A 15,629-nucleotide genomic window follows, 5' to 3' on the forward strand; every position below is an offset into this window, starting at 1 on the left:
AGTTAAGAGGTACAGGGAGGACCCAAGTGGGATTGCGAAAAGGTTTGAGTGGATTACTAAGAATTTGGACCCGGACTGGAAAGATGTGGATCTTAGATGCTATGACTGAAACTGAGAAGCAGCTTGTATTAAAGGCAGCCCGAGCTCATGTAGCCCAAAGGCAGTTAACTGGTCTGCTCTGTATGCTATCAAGCAGGGGCAGACTGAAACACCCACGGAGCTTTTAGATCGCTTACGGGCTGCTGTGAGAAGATTTATTACTATGGAACCGGAGTCAGAAGCTGCCACACAGCAGTTGGTATCTCTGTTTTTGGGACAATCCACTAATGATATCAGAAAGAAACTTCAGAAACTTAAGGAACCAGATATAAGGAATGTAGAAAGTTGCTAGAGGAAGCATGGAGAGTATATCGGAATGGGGAGGGGGAGGACAGAAGGAAACTGGGAAAGGAGATAGTGGCTGCATTAGCTCAGCAAAATTTGGAAAGAATGCAAACAGGAGGAACTGGGCAAATAGGGAGAGGAATGAACAGTAGAGGAAGGGGTAGTTTGAGATATAATCAATGTGCTTATTGTAAAGGGTTCAGACACTGGAAAAAGAATGCCCCCAGCAGACACGTAATTTGAAGACTGTGGCAGAAGTACAAGAGAATGATTGACGGGGACCAGGGGAATCCTCCCTAGCGGAACCCTTGGTAAAAGTTCAGCTAGGGAAAGAAGAGAAACCTGTAGAATTTTTAATAGACACAGGTGTCACATTCTCTGTATTGAATCACACCTTGTTAAACCAAATGTTAATGATGTGAGAGCAACTGGACAGGTTGAAAAGGCTTTTTCTTGAGACCATTAAAATTTAGAATTGGGAAGAGTGTGGGGATTCACAAATTTCTCTACCTGCCTGAGGCTCCTAGACCATTACTGGGGAGGGACCTATTAGAACAACTAAATGCCAAAATAAAACTTAGAAATGGGGAAACTGAATTTAAAATACCAGATGAAAATCACATTGAAATTTTAAGTTTGGTTAAAGCAATACCCCTTGAAATTGGAAGATAGGCGAGGGGTAAAAAGTATTATAGAAGAGTTTATAAAATTTGGACTATTAATTGAATGCTCTTCAAAATATAACACTCCCATTCTGCCTGTCAAAAAGCCTGACGGCAAAACTTATCGATTGGCGCAAGATTTGCGGGCAATAAATCAAATAAGTGAAGATTTGTATCCAGTAGTGGCAAACCCATATACTCTGCTGACTATGTATGCTGTAGCATACTTCTTTAAACAGTTGGTTGAAGTAAGCAAAAGATGGCCGGGGTGCCTTCGGGCAGTGGCTGCCGTTGATTTGATTATCCAAGAAACTAAAAAATTTACTTTGGGACAAAAGATGATTGTGTAACCTCCGTTTTAGAACAAAAAGGGGGACACTGGCTTTCACTATCAAGATTCTTGAAATATCAAGCAGTTTTGATGGAACAGGATGATACAGACACAGCTACAGTTATCAACCCTGCTTCCTTTTTAAGCAATAAACAGCAAATGGAGACTATCGTGCATGATTGTATAGAAACTATTGAGACTGTATATGCAAGCAGAGCAGACTTGAAGGAGGAGCCACTGGAGGAAGCCGACCGGACGTGGTATACTGATGGGAGCAGTTTCGTAAAGAATGGAGTTCGAATGGCAGGATATGCTGTAACCACCGCAGACCAACTGGTGGAAGTAAAGTCACTCCCTAAGGGCACATCTGCACAACGAGCTGAAATAATTGCCCTAGCGAGAGCGTTGGAGCTGGCCGAAGGGCTGCGAGTAAATGGACGGATTCAAAATACGCCTTTGGTGTAGTCCACGCCCATGGAGCAATTTGGAAGGAATGAGGACTCTTGACTGCTCAAGGGAAAAGTATAAAACATGCTGATATAATTTATGCTGTACAGCTTCCATCAGCAGTGGCAATTATGCACTGCAAAGGACATCAGAAAGGTAACACTGACAGGGAAGTGGGAAATATATTGGCTGATTACGAGGCAAGGCGAGCTGCGGAACAAGGTGAGGTATTAAGGATAAATCCTGAAAAATCTTTGCCACTACCTGAAACAATTGAATATGATGAAAAGGATCAAAAGCTGATCACTAACTTAGGAGCTGAAATCAGCCCATCAGGATGGGCACTGTTGAAAGAGAACAGAATAATAGTTCTCTTTAGCATATTATGGTAACGTATAAAAACAGAGCACAACAAAACTCACTGGGGAACTGAAGCCTTATACAACTCTCAAATTGTAGCTAGAAATTTATATCGGACTCTAAAGACTGTAGTTAATAGATGTGAAGCATGCTTAAAGAACAACCCAAAAGTAGCTAACCATGTCACATTTGGAAATATCAGCAAAGGAAATGTTCCAGGTCAAAATTGGCAGATAGATTTGTCGAAACTCCCCAGATAAGGGGGATATAGGTATTTGCTAGTATTAACTGACACTTTTTCAGGTTGGCCAGAAGCATTCCCTACCAGGACAGCCAAGGCTTGGGAGGTAACTAGAATATTAATGCAAGAGATAATACCACATTTTGGGGTTCCAGCAACCGTATCCTCTGACAGAGGACGACATTTTATCTCAAAGGTAGTACAACAAATTAGCCACCATTTGGGTATAGATTGGCAGCTTCACACCCCATATCGCCCTCAGTCGAGTGGCCAAGCAGAAGAAAATGAACCACTTAATCAAACAGCAGATTGTGAAATTGGGACAGGAGAATAACTTAGCTTGGCCTCAGTCTTTCCCTTTGGCTCTCTTGTGCATAGGAACTAGGCCAAGAGCAAAAGAAGGACTGAGCCCTTTTGAAATCTTAGATGGACGACCCTATGGAATACAGAAAGGGATGTCCACACAGGCTGGGGATGAAATTATAACCTCTTACATGGTAGTATTAAGCAAACAACTCAACAAAATTGAGAAACATGTGGCCGGGACTCGAAGTAGATGTTTAGATGGACCTGTATATAACATCCAACCTGGAGATTATGTCTATAGAAGGTCTTTTGCAGAAAGAACCTTGGAGCCACAGTGGGAAGGATCTTTCCAGGTGCTCCTTACCTCACGCAAGTACAGCAAAGAAAGCTTACCTTGTCACGACGCTGATTGTAAGCCTAATAGGAAGACTGGGGGCATGGGAGAGTAATACCTTTTTGCAGCTACATGACAAAATTGCTAGCGCCATAAATTGGTCTGACTGCTGGATTTGCTCACACTTGCCCACAAATGCAAGACATGGCCACCCCGTGGTCGCTACCATTTTCCCCAATTTTTCGGAGGTAGCTAATGCCTTTAACAATATATCCCTCCCCGAGCAAGCAGAGATACCAAAAAGGAATTTCGAATGGCAGATAGATTTAAGCCTACTCTGGAACGAGACTGAAGGAGTACCTTGTGTCCAGAGGTGCTACCTAGAAAACACCACACAGAATACGGGAAGGAATAGCACAGACAGACATTGTGGAATTTTGAGTTTTATTGGGGCCTACTCCAGTTGCACTAGTTACATCAAGTATGGAGGTGCAAATATGTGGAACAGCAAGCAGATTCGGAAAAACGCCAGCAATATCCCCAAAGGCTGGCCAACTCCTGTAGGTCAGGGATGGTGCTGGATCTGTGGAAAGTGGGGATATAAGGTATTGCCTTTAGGGTGGAAGGGCCAATGTGCTGTAGGGACTATAGTTCCTAACATTACTATTGCACAAGACAACCAGTTTACGCATGCTTGGCCTATTACAAACCTATATGAAACCTGTAACCCATCCAATCAAGAGAAAACTAAACCCTTTAATGATGAGGCCAACCAGGTTTCATAGCTTTGCGAGGTGGTTTCTTCCATGGTTAGGAGTTAGTGAATTAGAAAAAGCCTTAGTTAACATTTCAGCTACAATGGAAATTATTAATAATGCTACAGCTGATGCACTCACGGCTCTACAGAAAGAAATTTCTTCCTTAAAACAAGTAACACTTCAAAACAGGCTAGGGCTGGATTTGCTTTTTGCTAAAGAAGGAGGTTTGTGTACAGTTATTGGTGAACATTGCTGTACCTATGTTAACCAAGACAAGAGGATTGAAAAAGATTTATCTCAAATTTGGGAAAAAACCAAAATCTTGCATGAAGTGGCCCAAGATAACACATCTTGGGGATTTAGTGACTTAATAGAAAAATTAACATCTTGGTTACCAAACTTGGCATGGTTAAAACAATTGTTTATTATGACAATTATAGTTGTAATTCTGTCTATGGCTCTGTGTGTAATAATTCGGTGTGCTTGGTGGCATTTCCAGAGCACAGGGGATTCCTACAGCGAATGGAAGAAGAACCAACTTTGACAAAAACTTGAATCTAACAAATATTTTGAGAAGATGTTAGATAAAGAAACATTATCTTAAAATAAGATATAGTAAAAGAATTTACTAACTGTATAGAAAAGGGGGGACTGAAAAGGGGCTTAACCAACTTCGATGAAAACTTGAATCTAACAAATATTTTGAGAAGATGTTAGATAAAGAAATATTATCTTAAAATAAGATATAGTAAAAGAATTTACTAACTGTATAGAAAAGGGGGGACTGAAAAGGAGCTTTAGAGTGTAACTATAAAAGTTTAACTACTGTACAAAAGGATTGAAGTAAGGAGTCTTGTAATCTCTCAGCGAAGGACAGTTCCTTGATAAGAACAGCAACTTGTCTTGAAAACCAGCTGAAACCGACCCTGCAGTTGGGACAAGAGTCAAGGAGCAACTGAGTCTGCGCAAGAACAAGGGGTTGCTAGCGGTGACGAAGAAGAGTCATCAGCCTTCATCCCCACGACCCCCCGCGACCACCACCAGGAGGCACTGCGCAAGCGCAGTTGGGAGGGGTTTATGGAAATGACCTCTTGGGGCTATTTCTAATGCAAAGCGGGGACAGGTAATGCATATGTATAGGCGTATTGGGAAACATTATGTATATGTAATACTTTGTCGTATAAATCCAGGACAAGCCACCATGTGGGCACGCACGACTTTGGGGGGATGACCCCCCCCCCGCCCCGTGCTTCCCAGCGCTGAATAAACATACCTACTTTACAACCTGTTTCCGCACGTCACAGCTGTCCCTCGGGCTGGCTGTCGCAGCCACAAAGCGGAAAGCAGATCATCTCGGGAGAGTGCCAGCGCTTTTTGTGCTGAAGCATGAAAGGAAGGGAAAAACCCCACTCTCCTGCCCCACCTTCAATCCCTGGCGTGTACTCTCCACCCCTTCATTTTGATAACACCTCCCTTTCCCTCTCTCCTCACAGGGAACCGCTGTGAACTCAAGAGGTTAAACCAGACAACAGCTCGTAATAGCTTACTCGTGCAGGTCAAAAACTAGTATAGTCTTTTCCTAAGCCACGTATTTACCGACCACTTGCTTTTTGCTACTGAGAAAGGACAGTCCTGCAAAATTTATTTTATTTAAAAAAAAAAATTAAAAAAATCACTTTCACTTGGAGATGCTTCCAAACGCAAGCAGAACAAATGCACCCCCATTTCCCACAGCAAAATATAATACATTTCTGGGAAGGGCACAAGACCGGAACCCCACGATGCTGCAGCTGGTCCTCTAGGGCACAGGACGGTTCAGAGACTGACCCAGCTTCCGAGTCTCTGCTTCCAGAACAGCAGCTTTGGGCTCCCTGGCCACAGCTGCTGAGGAGGAATCCAGCTCTTGGCAAATCTCTGGCAGCTTCCGGCTGGTCTTTGCACAGCAGTCTTGTGCCAGCTGCGTCTGCAGAAGGGACACCTGAAAGAGGCAAAAGGCCGAGCTCAGACAGGCCCATGCTGTTAGGACCATCCCTAGCTCCACGGTACCAGCTGTCAGGGAAGACGCGCCCTCTAACTCCAGCCCTGACAAACACTTGGTCCTTGTGGAACGGGAAGTAACAGGTTCCCAGAGTCACCCCGAACTGAACTTCAGATTATCATCAACAATTCAAGTTTCTTTCTGGCAACGGCAACTCACACCTACAGCACTGACACATTACACGTATACTAAAGACAGAGGTTCCCTACAGGATTTAGTAACCCAACTCTTTTTTCCAAAAAAGAGATTTGGGCTACTGACACCCGAGTTCCACATGCTTTCTCCTCAGCAGGAGGACTACTGGTTACACAAGGTAGCGAGGAACCATTCTGTTATGACCTAGTTTGAAAACTTGACAGCTAGCACGTGAAAAGGGAGCAAACGCTCATTTTTCCTAACGTTAGAGCATTTCACAAAGGAGCAGAGCATAATTTGATGAACAAAGCCTGGGGGGGGAAATGAGCCTTAAAGGACTGCTGAGGCCTTGAAAGTCCTCAAACTCTATTATAATTTCCTGGCAACGCAGGGTTGTGCCTGCTGGGCTTTTTGGCGGGAGAGACCCAGCTGCTCTCACCTCCTGTTAGGTTTGCAGTGCAGCGCAGCCACAGCAGCTCTGGCGCCTTCCCCTCTGCCTGCTTTGGAGTGGAGGAGATGCCAGCACTGGGAGCAGTGCTCAGTGCTTTGCTGTTTTGGGGAAAACGGCTCGGGTCAGAGGTTTTCCTCTGTTTTCAAAGTGACGTGCGCTTTGCCAAGGGCTGTGTTCCACATGGCAATGCAATCCCCAACCTCAAACTAGGAATATGAGAATATTCTTTCTTGGCGAGTGAACTCGAATAACAGAAGCAATTCCCAAAGGAGTTTTATGGCTTATGGAACCTGCTACGTTTGAATTGCGATACCAAGGTCTGTCAACATAAAGCCAAAGGCGATAAAAAGTGGGACCCTAACCTGCTAAGCATCTAGAGCAGACTAGATGTGAAACTCAGGCAGCCAGCTCCGGAAGGGGAATGCGTGGTGCTGAATTAGAAGCCAGTCGTGCGCACGGAAAGTAAGACGGCAAAGGGACTTCACAGCAAACAATATGCGTAGGCTAAGGAACGCCACCACTGAAGAGAGGGTCAGGTCTGACCTTCTCTCTGAAATAACAAGGGCACCTTTGGGAAGGCTGGCTTGGAAGCCTGAAAAACCCTCCCACGCTTTGGTAGGTAACCCAGAGGTATGAGTGGGAGAAGCGGCCATCTGCTGCTAAGAGCATCTCCCAGGAAGCGTGAGATCAAGTTCCAGTTCCGCTGTTTCCCAGACCCAGAGGAGTGCCCTAACTAGCCAGCTGAGGACTATTCTTTGAGCAGAGCGCCTTCGTTTTCCTGCTGAACTGCTGAAGTAGGTCCACGGGGCAGGCAGACACAACAGTCACAAGGGGAAGGCGGTTCAGTTAGTTATCCGTAGCAACAGAACTTCAGATACCGAGACTTCCAGGTAAAAACAGCCTTAGGCTGTAACCCGATGGCTTCAGCAGCATTCTTGGCTCACTTGCCAGAGCTAAGCATCATATACTTTACTCGCATAAATCTTACATGCATTTTGCCCTGAACACCGGTGAAGATTCACATCCTCAGGGAGACCAGGGTGTACCAGACCCATAAAAGTACATGGAAGAGAAGTCTGGTGACTGCTGCTACTGCTGATACCACTGTCAAAGGACGCAGTAGGGTTCAGCAGCTGGAATGTACATTCTTACACCGACCAAACAGATGTCCATGCAGCGCTTAGGTCTCTGACTCAGTCCGATATTGGGATCATGATTAGCACAGAACAGCAATACGAGACTAACGATTGCCTGAAGGCTAGAAGCTCTGGCACTGCCTTACGTCCCTGGAGGCGAGGCAAGAGGAGAGGCAAGAGGAGCAACAGTGCCTCCATTTGCAGAAGCAATGGGTTTGAGTGGGTGAATGATGTTGTTTGGCCACGGCCAACAGACGTGTTTGACTGGGCATTTCCACTGCCTGGTGTACTCCCTTCCTGACAGCTAAGCAATACTCGGGCTGTAGCATCGGGCAAAGTTGCGCCCATCAGTACAGCCACAGCAGCTTTTGAGGAGAGCTTTCCTACCCCTCACCTGGTTCCACAACTCAGCTTATCGACAACTGCAGCACCTGTGAGACTCCTCCTGTGAAGAAAACACAGGGATTTCTTTTTGGTCTCCAGTTTGGCCAGGGCCATGGTCTATACTTGACTTCTATTAGGTCTATACCGGGGGGCTGCTGCCTCTGGGATTTGCCGTCGTTCCTCTGTATGGCCAGACCCTCCTCCCACCAAGTAAGATTCTGTTCTCACCTGTCTAGGAGCAGGCACCTGGAGCTGGTCAGAGAGAGAAAATCCGCCTGCATCTCGCAACGACCGACCTCGACAATCTCTCTTCAGTCTCCTCCGTTCCCGTTCCACCTGCACATTGGATAGGAGAAAGGGTCACAGAAACCTGCCACCAAACAAGGAGCAAAAGGGCCTCTGGACATCACGGCAAGGAGGTTTCTGCTCAGACTGTTCATTGCACCAGAGTGTGTTGGGGGCAAAAGGCACTCAAAGTAGACTATGGAAGAGAAAGACCAAGAGGAAACAGTTCCTGACACAAGACTGTCAAATGTGTGTGTATGGGGACGCTGGGGCAGGAAGGGTGGTACCAGAGTGAATGTGCATTTGTGAAGGCAATGGGGTGCCAGAAGAGAGAGAAAATACAAAAGCGTGTGTCCACAGGGGGAATCAGGAGAGGGAAGGAAACAAGCAGAGGACTCCAAAGTGCTGTCTGTGGCAATGTGTTGTGTTCCAGAGGACCGTGAGGCTTTGCAGAAGCAGTGAAAGCCTGTTTTACCTGCTCAAGAGTCCTCTTGAGCTCAGCACTGAGTTGCTTCAGCTCAGTCTTCTCAAGCTCCAGCCTTGCAACTGCTTGCTGCAGACGTTCCAGCCGCTGCAACAGGAGTCTCTTCTCTGAGAGCCATGATAGCTGCTCCCCTTCTGCAACAGCCTGCTGGGTATTCAGAGAGGAGATTATGTGCGCTGGTGCCACATAAAGGTTAGAAGAGCCAGAATCAACAAGGCGGGGAGAGTGACCGGACACAGGAATGCACAGTGCTAAGTCCCTTCTTCTCCTGGTCCACAGACCAAAACAACATGCCCTCTTCCTAGGGGCCCTCCTCCAGATCACGTTGGTGAAATCCGAGGCAAATTTGCCGTCGTGTTTTTTTGGACTGCGGCACAAGTACATCCTGAATGCACAATGAAGCCTTTAACCTGATCAGGCAATGGTACCAATTCCATTATTTTCAATACACTGGAAAAGATGGACCTCAGAAATCTAAATCTCTGAAAGCATCTTCTAAGCACCATCAGCGTAGCTGCTGTTCAGCCATCGTTCCGCTAAGTTTAGTATATTAGTCTGGTCAACTGTGCCCTTTCCTTTCCATGCCAAATCCTAACCACAACACGTTGGCTAAGCTTGCCTAGATAGGAGAGAACCGATTACCCATCCCCCACTTTTGGACTTGAGTTAATTTTAGCAGCAAGCTCCATAGTTCTTTCAGTAGTTCTGGGCTTGGCAGAAAACATTCCAGCAGGTGAATGGTCTCTGGCCAGAGCTACACAGACAGGCAAGCCTGCTGGCTGCAGTCCTAGTTTCTTTGGCCAAGCAGGTCATATATTTATGGGAATATATATTCCCATATATTTATGGGAAACATCATTAGAATCCTTTAGAGACATTTTAGTTGACTGATGATCAATCACGCTGCCTACCTGATGATGAAACCGGTCCGTGTCCCTCTCTGTAACCTTACTCTGCAGGATGGCTATTTCTTCCCTCAAAGTCCCACTGGCCTTTTCACTCTTGGTAAGGGCAAGAGTCAGTGCTTGTGCCTTCTCTTTCCATTTGGCTTCTTCACTTTCAGTCTGCTTCAAAAGAGCGGTCACCCGCTTCAATTCTTCCCCCTTTGCTTTCTGCTCATCTTCCAGTTGCTGGGTTAGCTCCTTCTGTCTTTGCAAGGCACGCTCTCTCTCCTGGAGAACTCTCCTCTTCTCTGCTTCCTCTTCCTCCCATTTTTGGAGTTTCTGGATTTGTTTCTGCAGGCTGTCCTCTCCATCTTTCCATCGCAAAGCTGACGTTAATTGTTTGAGTTCACTCTGCCTCCTAAGCTCTTGTTCTCTCCTTGTCAGAGTCTTCTCTAAATACCTGACTCTGTCTCTCTGGTACTTGATCTCTTCATCCTTCTTTGTCAGAGTCTGCTGAACATGCTGGAGATCTTCCTGAAGAGCTCTTATTTCCTCACCTTGAGCCTTGGTCTCTCGTTCCCTCTCACGCAAGGCATCTTCCAGGAGCTTCTCTCGCTCTCGGTGATGTCTAACCTCTTCATGCTGCTCGGTTAGCCTAAGCTGCAAATTCTGCAAGGTCTTCAGTTCTTCTTCTTGGTGCTGGAGTTTTTGCAGAAGAGTTTCATTGTCTTCATCTCTCTTCCTCACCACTTCCTCAAGCAGATTCACCTGCTTCTGGCACGATGCTAGTGCTACTTCCATGCTTTCGCCACGAAGCCGGAACATGTTAATTTGCTCTGTCTGCTTGAGGAACTCCAAGTGGTTCTCCTTCAATATTTGGCTCATTTTGTCTAGGTCCTGCTCTAGACTCTTGGCCTGCTTGCCTTCTAACTCCTTCTGCTCTCGAAGCTCCTGCACATGCTCTTGCAAAGACACTATCTCTTGATCTCTAGCTTTTAGAGAAGATTCAGCATATTCTAGTTTTTGCAGCATACCTTTAGTCTGCATTGCTGCCTCCTCCTTTTCCTGTTGAAGCTTAGAGATAGCCTCCTCCAGAACCTCTATCTTTTTTTCTCTTTCTTTCACAGTCAGTTTTGTTGCTTGAAGATTCGTTTGCTCAGCTTCATGCTTTTCCTCCTTTTCCTTGCATGCCTCATGTTGCTTTCTAAGGGACAAAATTTCTTGCTCTTTTTCCTTTAGTGCCACTTGAAGGTGCTGCAGAATTTCCTTCTGCCATTCAGAGTCTTGTTGTTGTTGTTTTTGGAAGGTCTCAATCAGTTCCTTCTGAGAGTCAATCATTAAATCCTTTTCTTTCAGTATTGCCCTAGTGTGTTCTAAGTCTCGGTGCAAGACATTCATCTGTTCTGTTTTTTCCTCACAGCTCCTTGCTTGTTCCTTTTGGATGTCTATGAGTCTGTCCTTTTCTTTTGAGGTCTGCTCCAGTTGGTCACGGACAGTCCTCAACTGCATCTCCATGACTCCTTCAGCTTCCTGGATTTGCTTTTGTTGTGACTCAAGCTCTTGATCTTTTTTAGATAAAGAAAGCATCATCTTTTCTACTTTACCACGAAGCTCTTGCAGGTACCCCTCTTGCTCTTCCTTGTACTGCTGCAAGAGTCTTAACTGATCCCTTTGAGAATCACACTCACTCTCTCTGTCCTTAAGAACTGCCCTCAGGTGTTCAAGGCTTGCATGCAGAGGTTTCACCTGTGCTCTCTCCATTTCCAGTTCTTGGATCTGCCGAGTCAGAGACATAAGCTCTATGTTTTTCTCCTTCAAGTTTCCTTTCATATGATCAAGATCCGCCTGCAGGTTTCTCACTTGTGATGCACCCTGTTGTTCTAGAATCATTATTTTCCCCTCCTGGAACTTGATCGCCTGGTCTCTCTCCTCCAGCTCTTTGCTCATCTTGCTGACAGCAGTCCTCTGCATTTCTCGCTGCTTCTCCAGGTCCCGTATCTGTTCTTGCTGGGATCTGATCTCCCGATCTCTCTCTTCCAAGTCTTTGCTCATTTTGCTTACAGCAATCCTTTGTTTCTCCTGCTGCTTCTCCAGGTCCCGTATCTGTTCTTGCTGGGATTCCATCTTCTCTTTTTTCTCTGTTATGTCCTTAATAACCCCATCGAGAGTAGTTTTATGCATTTCTTTCTGCTTTTCCAGCATTCTCATCTGCTCCTGGTACAACTTCATTTCTCCCTCCCTCTCTGACAGGAGGGCAGTCATATGAGTGACAGTCTCCTGCAAAGCTTTTCCCTGGGCTGCCTCTTTCTGGAGCATCTGGATTTTCTCCCGCTGCGCTTCCACTTCCTCATTTTTCGTTTTTAAGATAGACAATGTAGTTTGAAGTTCTTGTTCAAGGCAGTGATTCATATCTGTTGCTGTATTTGCTCGCGTTTCAGAGGCTGTGACTGAGTCCTGAAGAAGGTTTATCTCCCACACCAGTTCTTCTTTAACTGCTTGCAGTCTCTCCCATTCATGCTGCAAAACAGTGAGAAAAAGATTCAATAGTTCCGTCGATATATGTTTGCTTGTCATACTAGATTTGAACTCCCGCTTCAGCGGCAGTCAAGGGCTGCCCCCTCTCTCCCTGCCTCTCAGGATGTTGGAAGCCTTTCCTGTGCCACCCTGTAGGTTGCATCTTTCCCAGCTTACTCAGCCAGTCCCATCTTCCTTTTGGCCCTTCTCTGAACCTCTTCTGGCTCTAGTGTGTTCTTTTGGGCAGGAGCCACCAGAACTGCAGTCAGGATTTGAAGTCCAGACTAAGCATGATTTAGGCAGTGGCATGATGATATTCTCTCTATTAGGGAGGAAGGGAAGAGAGAACAACCCCAACATTTGATTTCCCACTTTGGGGTTTGGTTGGGGCTTTTTTTGGACCTCTACTCTGTAGAGTTTTCATGGTACCATCCTCTAGAACCCCACTGTCCCCTCTTGAAGGAGTAATGGTCAGACCACAGTCTGTCATTCTGTGGTTGAAATAAGGACGAGTTTTCCCCTTGCAGGCGTACATATTTATCTGGATCAGCACTTTTGTTTCTCAAATTCCTCTATTTTTTTTCCCCACTGTCTGCTCTCAGGTGGGCAATGTTGAACGGCTTTCTATTATTAGCAAACTTTATCTTCTCACCCCTTTCTCCAGAGCCAGACATTTGGAAATCTAAATACGGATTTGAACAAAAATAATTGCCCAAACCATGCAATGTAAATAGAGACAAGTTTGAAAATTACTTTGACTAAAGCTTCAAGGGCAGAAACCTTCAGCATTGAGGAAAACAAACACCCTGAATCATAACCAAGTTCTCTATGACTACAGCATCTTTTCCTGCTTATTCAGAAGAATGCAATTGGAAAAGTGAAAAGTGGCAGGAAAGCAAAAGTCTGGGAAACAAGGAACGATGAGCGGAAGGAAGGGGAAAATGAGGGAAACTTGGTCAGCATTTGCGTACTCTGTATCTTCTCAGATTTGGACTGAACCTGTACAAGACCAACCAAAATCAGCTCTCCACTGGAAAAAGTTGCTCCTTAGAAGTATTAACAGAAGGCCAAAAAATAGGTAAGAAATGGCCCTCTGTGGCATCTGCCAGCCTCACCAGGACATCCTTTCTTTGCTTCTCAGTGCTCTCGAGTTTCCTTTCCAAAGACACCACCTCTTGACGCAGCGTCATAGCCTCCTTCTTTAGAGACTCCTCGGAGGCTGCTAGCTGCGATGTCAACTCTTCCACCTCAAGTAAAACATAACAAAGCGGTCAAAGACTACAGCTTGTCACTGTCAGCCGTATCACGTACTGTGAGGAAAGGGAAAGAACAACTTTACATTTCACCCTGTCACAAGAGTACCAGATTCACAATGGATACAGCTGACTTGTTTAAAAATCTAAGTGGGTCACCACGTTCAGCTGAAAAACCACCGTAGAAAGCAAGACCAGCAGAAATCCATTCTGATGATTACTGGCAAACAGGCAAAAGGACTAGCCCATCTGTCCAGGGCAGCAGGTGAGATTCAGCTGGCCAGTAAGTCTCCTTCAGACCAGCTGAGATGGAGACCACAGTATGATGGCAGTCAGAGGGATTATCCCATCAGCCTGCTGCTCTGCAATGGAAAGGCAAGTGAGAGACCACCTCTTTGATGACTGGAGGAGCTACTGCTGTTGCAGTCACCTGTTTTTGTAGACCATCCCTCTGCTGAAGAAGGATATTAATTTCCTCTTTGATGGTTTGGCTTTCCTCCCTCTGCCTCTTCTCCGCTGCTTTGATCTTACTCTGAGTTTCCTGCAGCTCTGCTTGCAGTTTTTCTGTGATGTTCTGTAAACACAAATGGAGAGCAAGCTACTGAGACCTGCCGTGCCATCAGGCCCAGCTTTTTTCTCTTTCTGTCCCAAAATCACATTCATTCAGCCACTTCTTTCTGCTTTTCTACCCAGCTCTGCTGCCGTTGTAACCCTTCCTTCCTGTTGCTGATCTCTGGAGCTTACCAGGCTCGGTGCTTTCAGTGCCTGCAGTAGTCCTTGCCTCCTCAGCTGCAGGACTTATGTTTTATTTCCTTGTTACTGCCCTTCACTCCGTTACCCGGCTCTCTCGGCTTACGTCCAATTGCCAACGGCCCGTTCCTTCAACCTACCCTACAAGTCAGACTTACCTGCCCAGTCTCTCGCTGCTCTTCCACCTCCTGCCTGAGCTGCTCCAGCTGCTGGCAGGCTTCTGTTAGTTCTCCCTGAGTTTGGAGCAGTGTCTCTAATAAAGCATTCTTCTCACGCTCCTTTTCCAGCAGGACCTGCACAGAAATAAAGAGAAGATGGGTTTAAACTTCCCATAAAAAAATTTGTGTGGTAAGACTCAAAGACGGATGGGCTCTCCCATTCTCAAAGCACTATGCTGCTGGCCTCCTAGGTCATTATCTGCCCACTTGGAGGCACAGGTTCCTAAGTGAGATTGGCAGTATAAACATGGTCCATCCGTGACTGAATCTTCAACAACCTCTTAGTCATCGAAGGATCGATAAGGAGCCCAGAAGAGTAAAAAAAACCACACCCATTCTCCTTTCACAGTCTTTACCTCTTGCTTGGCATTTTCAACTCTAGTTCGTTCCTCTTCTTGTTGAGCTTGCATGGTAGCAACTTTCTGCTTCATATCAAACAGCTTCTTCTCGTGCTCCCTTTCTGTCTCTGCCTTCTCCTTTTCCCATTGCTCCAGCATCTCCTGTAGCTCTGAATGGTGCCATTTACTGTCCCAGCATAGTCCTGTGGATCTTCACGTGCCCTCAAGTACAAGCCATTGGCTCTGCTGCCTGGCCTAGCAATGTGTGGCCTATGACAGGTGATTGCTGCCGTTTCACACGCTCTTCTAAAGCCAGCCCACAAAGCTTGCTTGAAGAATTCAAAAGCATATTGTTTCCTACCATGTCTTGCAGGAGCTTCCTTATTTCCACTTCATGATCGGTTTGCCGACGCCTGAGGGTTTTGTCATACTGCTGTTCTGTCCGCAAGAGCTGTTGCGCCATGCTTTCCCGTTCCTGCCTCATCAGAGATCTCTCTGCTTCCAGCTCCCGTTGAAGGCACTTCACTTCCCCTGCAAACACGACAAATGGCAAGATTCAGTGCCTACACAAACAGTGGTTCTGACTTTACTAACCTTAAGGCATTTGAATTTCAGTGTAGGAGGGATCTGTCTCCAGCTCCTTCACTCCCCAGAAGCACTGCAGACAGAGAGCTATTTTTATAACATCCTCCCGAGGCAGGGGGATCGCCAGAAACAATGCACGTGAGGCTCTCACCTTGTATCACCTCCTTGGCCTGTGTGACTGTGTGAAGGCGGATTTCAAGCTGACTCCTGGCGATCTCCAGCTCAGCTAAGTGCTGCTGAGCCTCCAACCGGCTGGATTCCAGGGTCTCCTTCACTGACCTACAAGTTGCAAATACGGAGAGAAATGAATTTCTGGCTCCTGACACCCACAGGGAGTTATTCCAGTAAGAA

The 15,629-nt window shown here is 46.1% G+C and overlaps 1 protein-coding gene across 1 annotated transcript; it reads right to left on the reverse strand.

Annotated features, from left to right (window-relative positions):
* Window positions 1–5,597: 5,597 nt before the first annotated feature.
* LOC309598546 (uncharacterized protein) lies at window positions 5,598–14,765 on the reverse strand (the record flags this gene model as incomplete). Its single annotated transcript, XM_082329226.1, has 8 exons — window positions 5,598–5,801; window positions 8,196–8,303; window positions 8,728–8,883; window positions 9,648–12,137; window positions 13,250–13,381; window positions 13,818–13,919; window positions 14,296–14,430; window positions 14,712–14,765. 8 exons carry the CDS (start codon window positions 14,763–14,765, stop codon window positions 5,622–5,624), a joined length of 3,357 nt encoding a protein of 1,118 aa, XP_082185352.1. The 3' UTR covers window positions 5,598–5,621.
* Between the last annotated feature and the right edge of the window lie 864 nt (window positions 14,766–15,629).

The sequence above is a fragment of the Platalea leucorodia genome, assembly GCF_965183815.1.
Source record: "Platalea leucorodia genome assembly, chromosome: 17".
NCBI classification, from domain to species: domain Eukaryota; kingdom Metazoa; phylum Chordata; class Aves; order Pelecaniformes; family Threskiornithidae; genus Platalea; species Platalea leucorodia.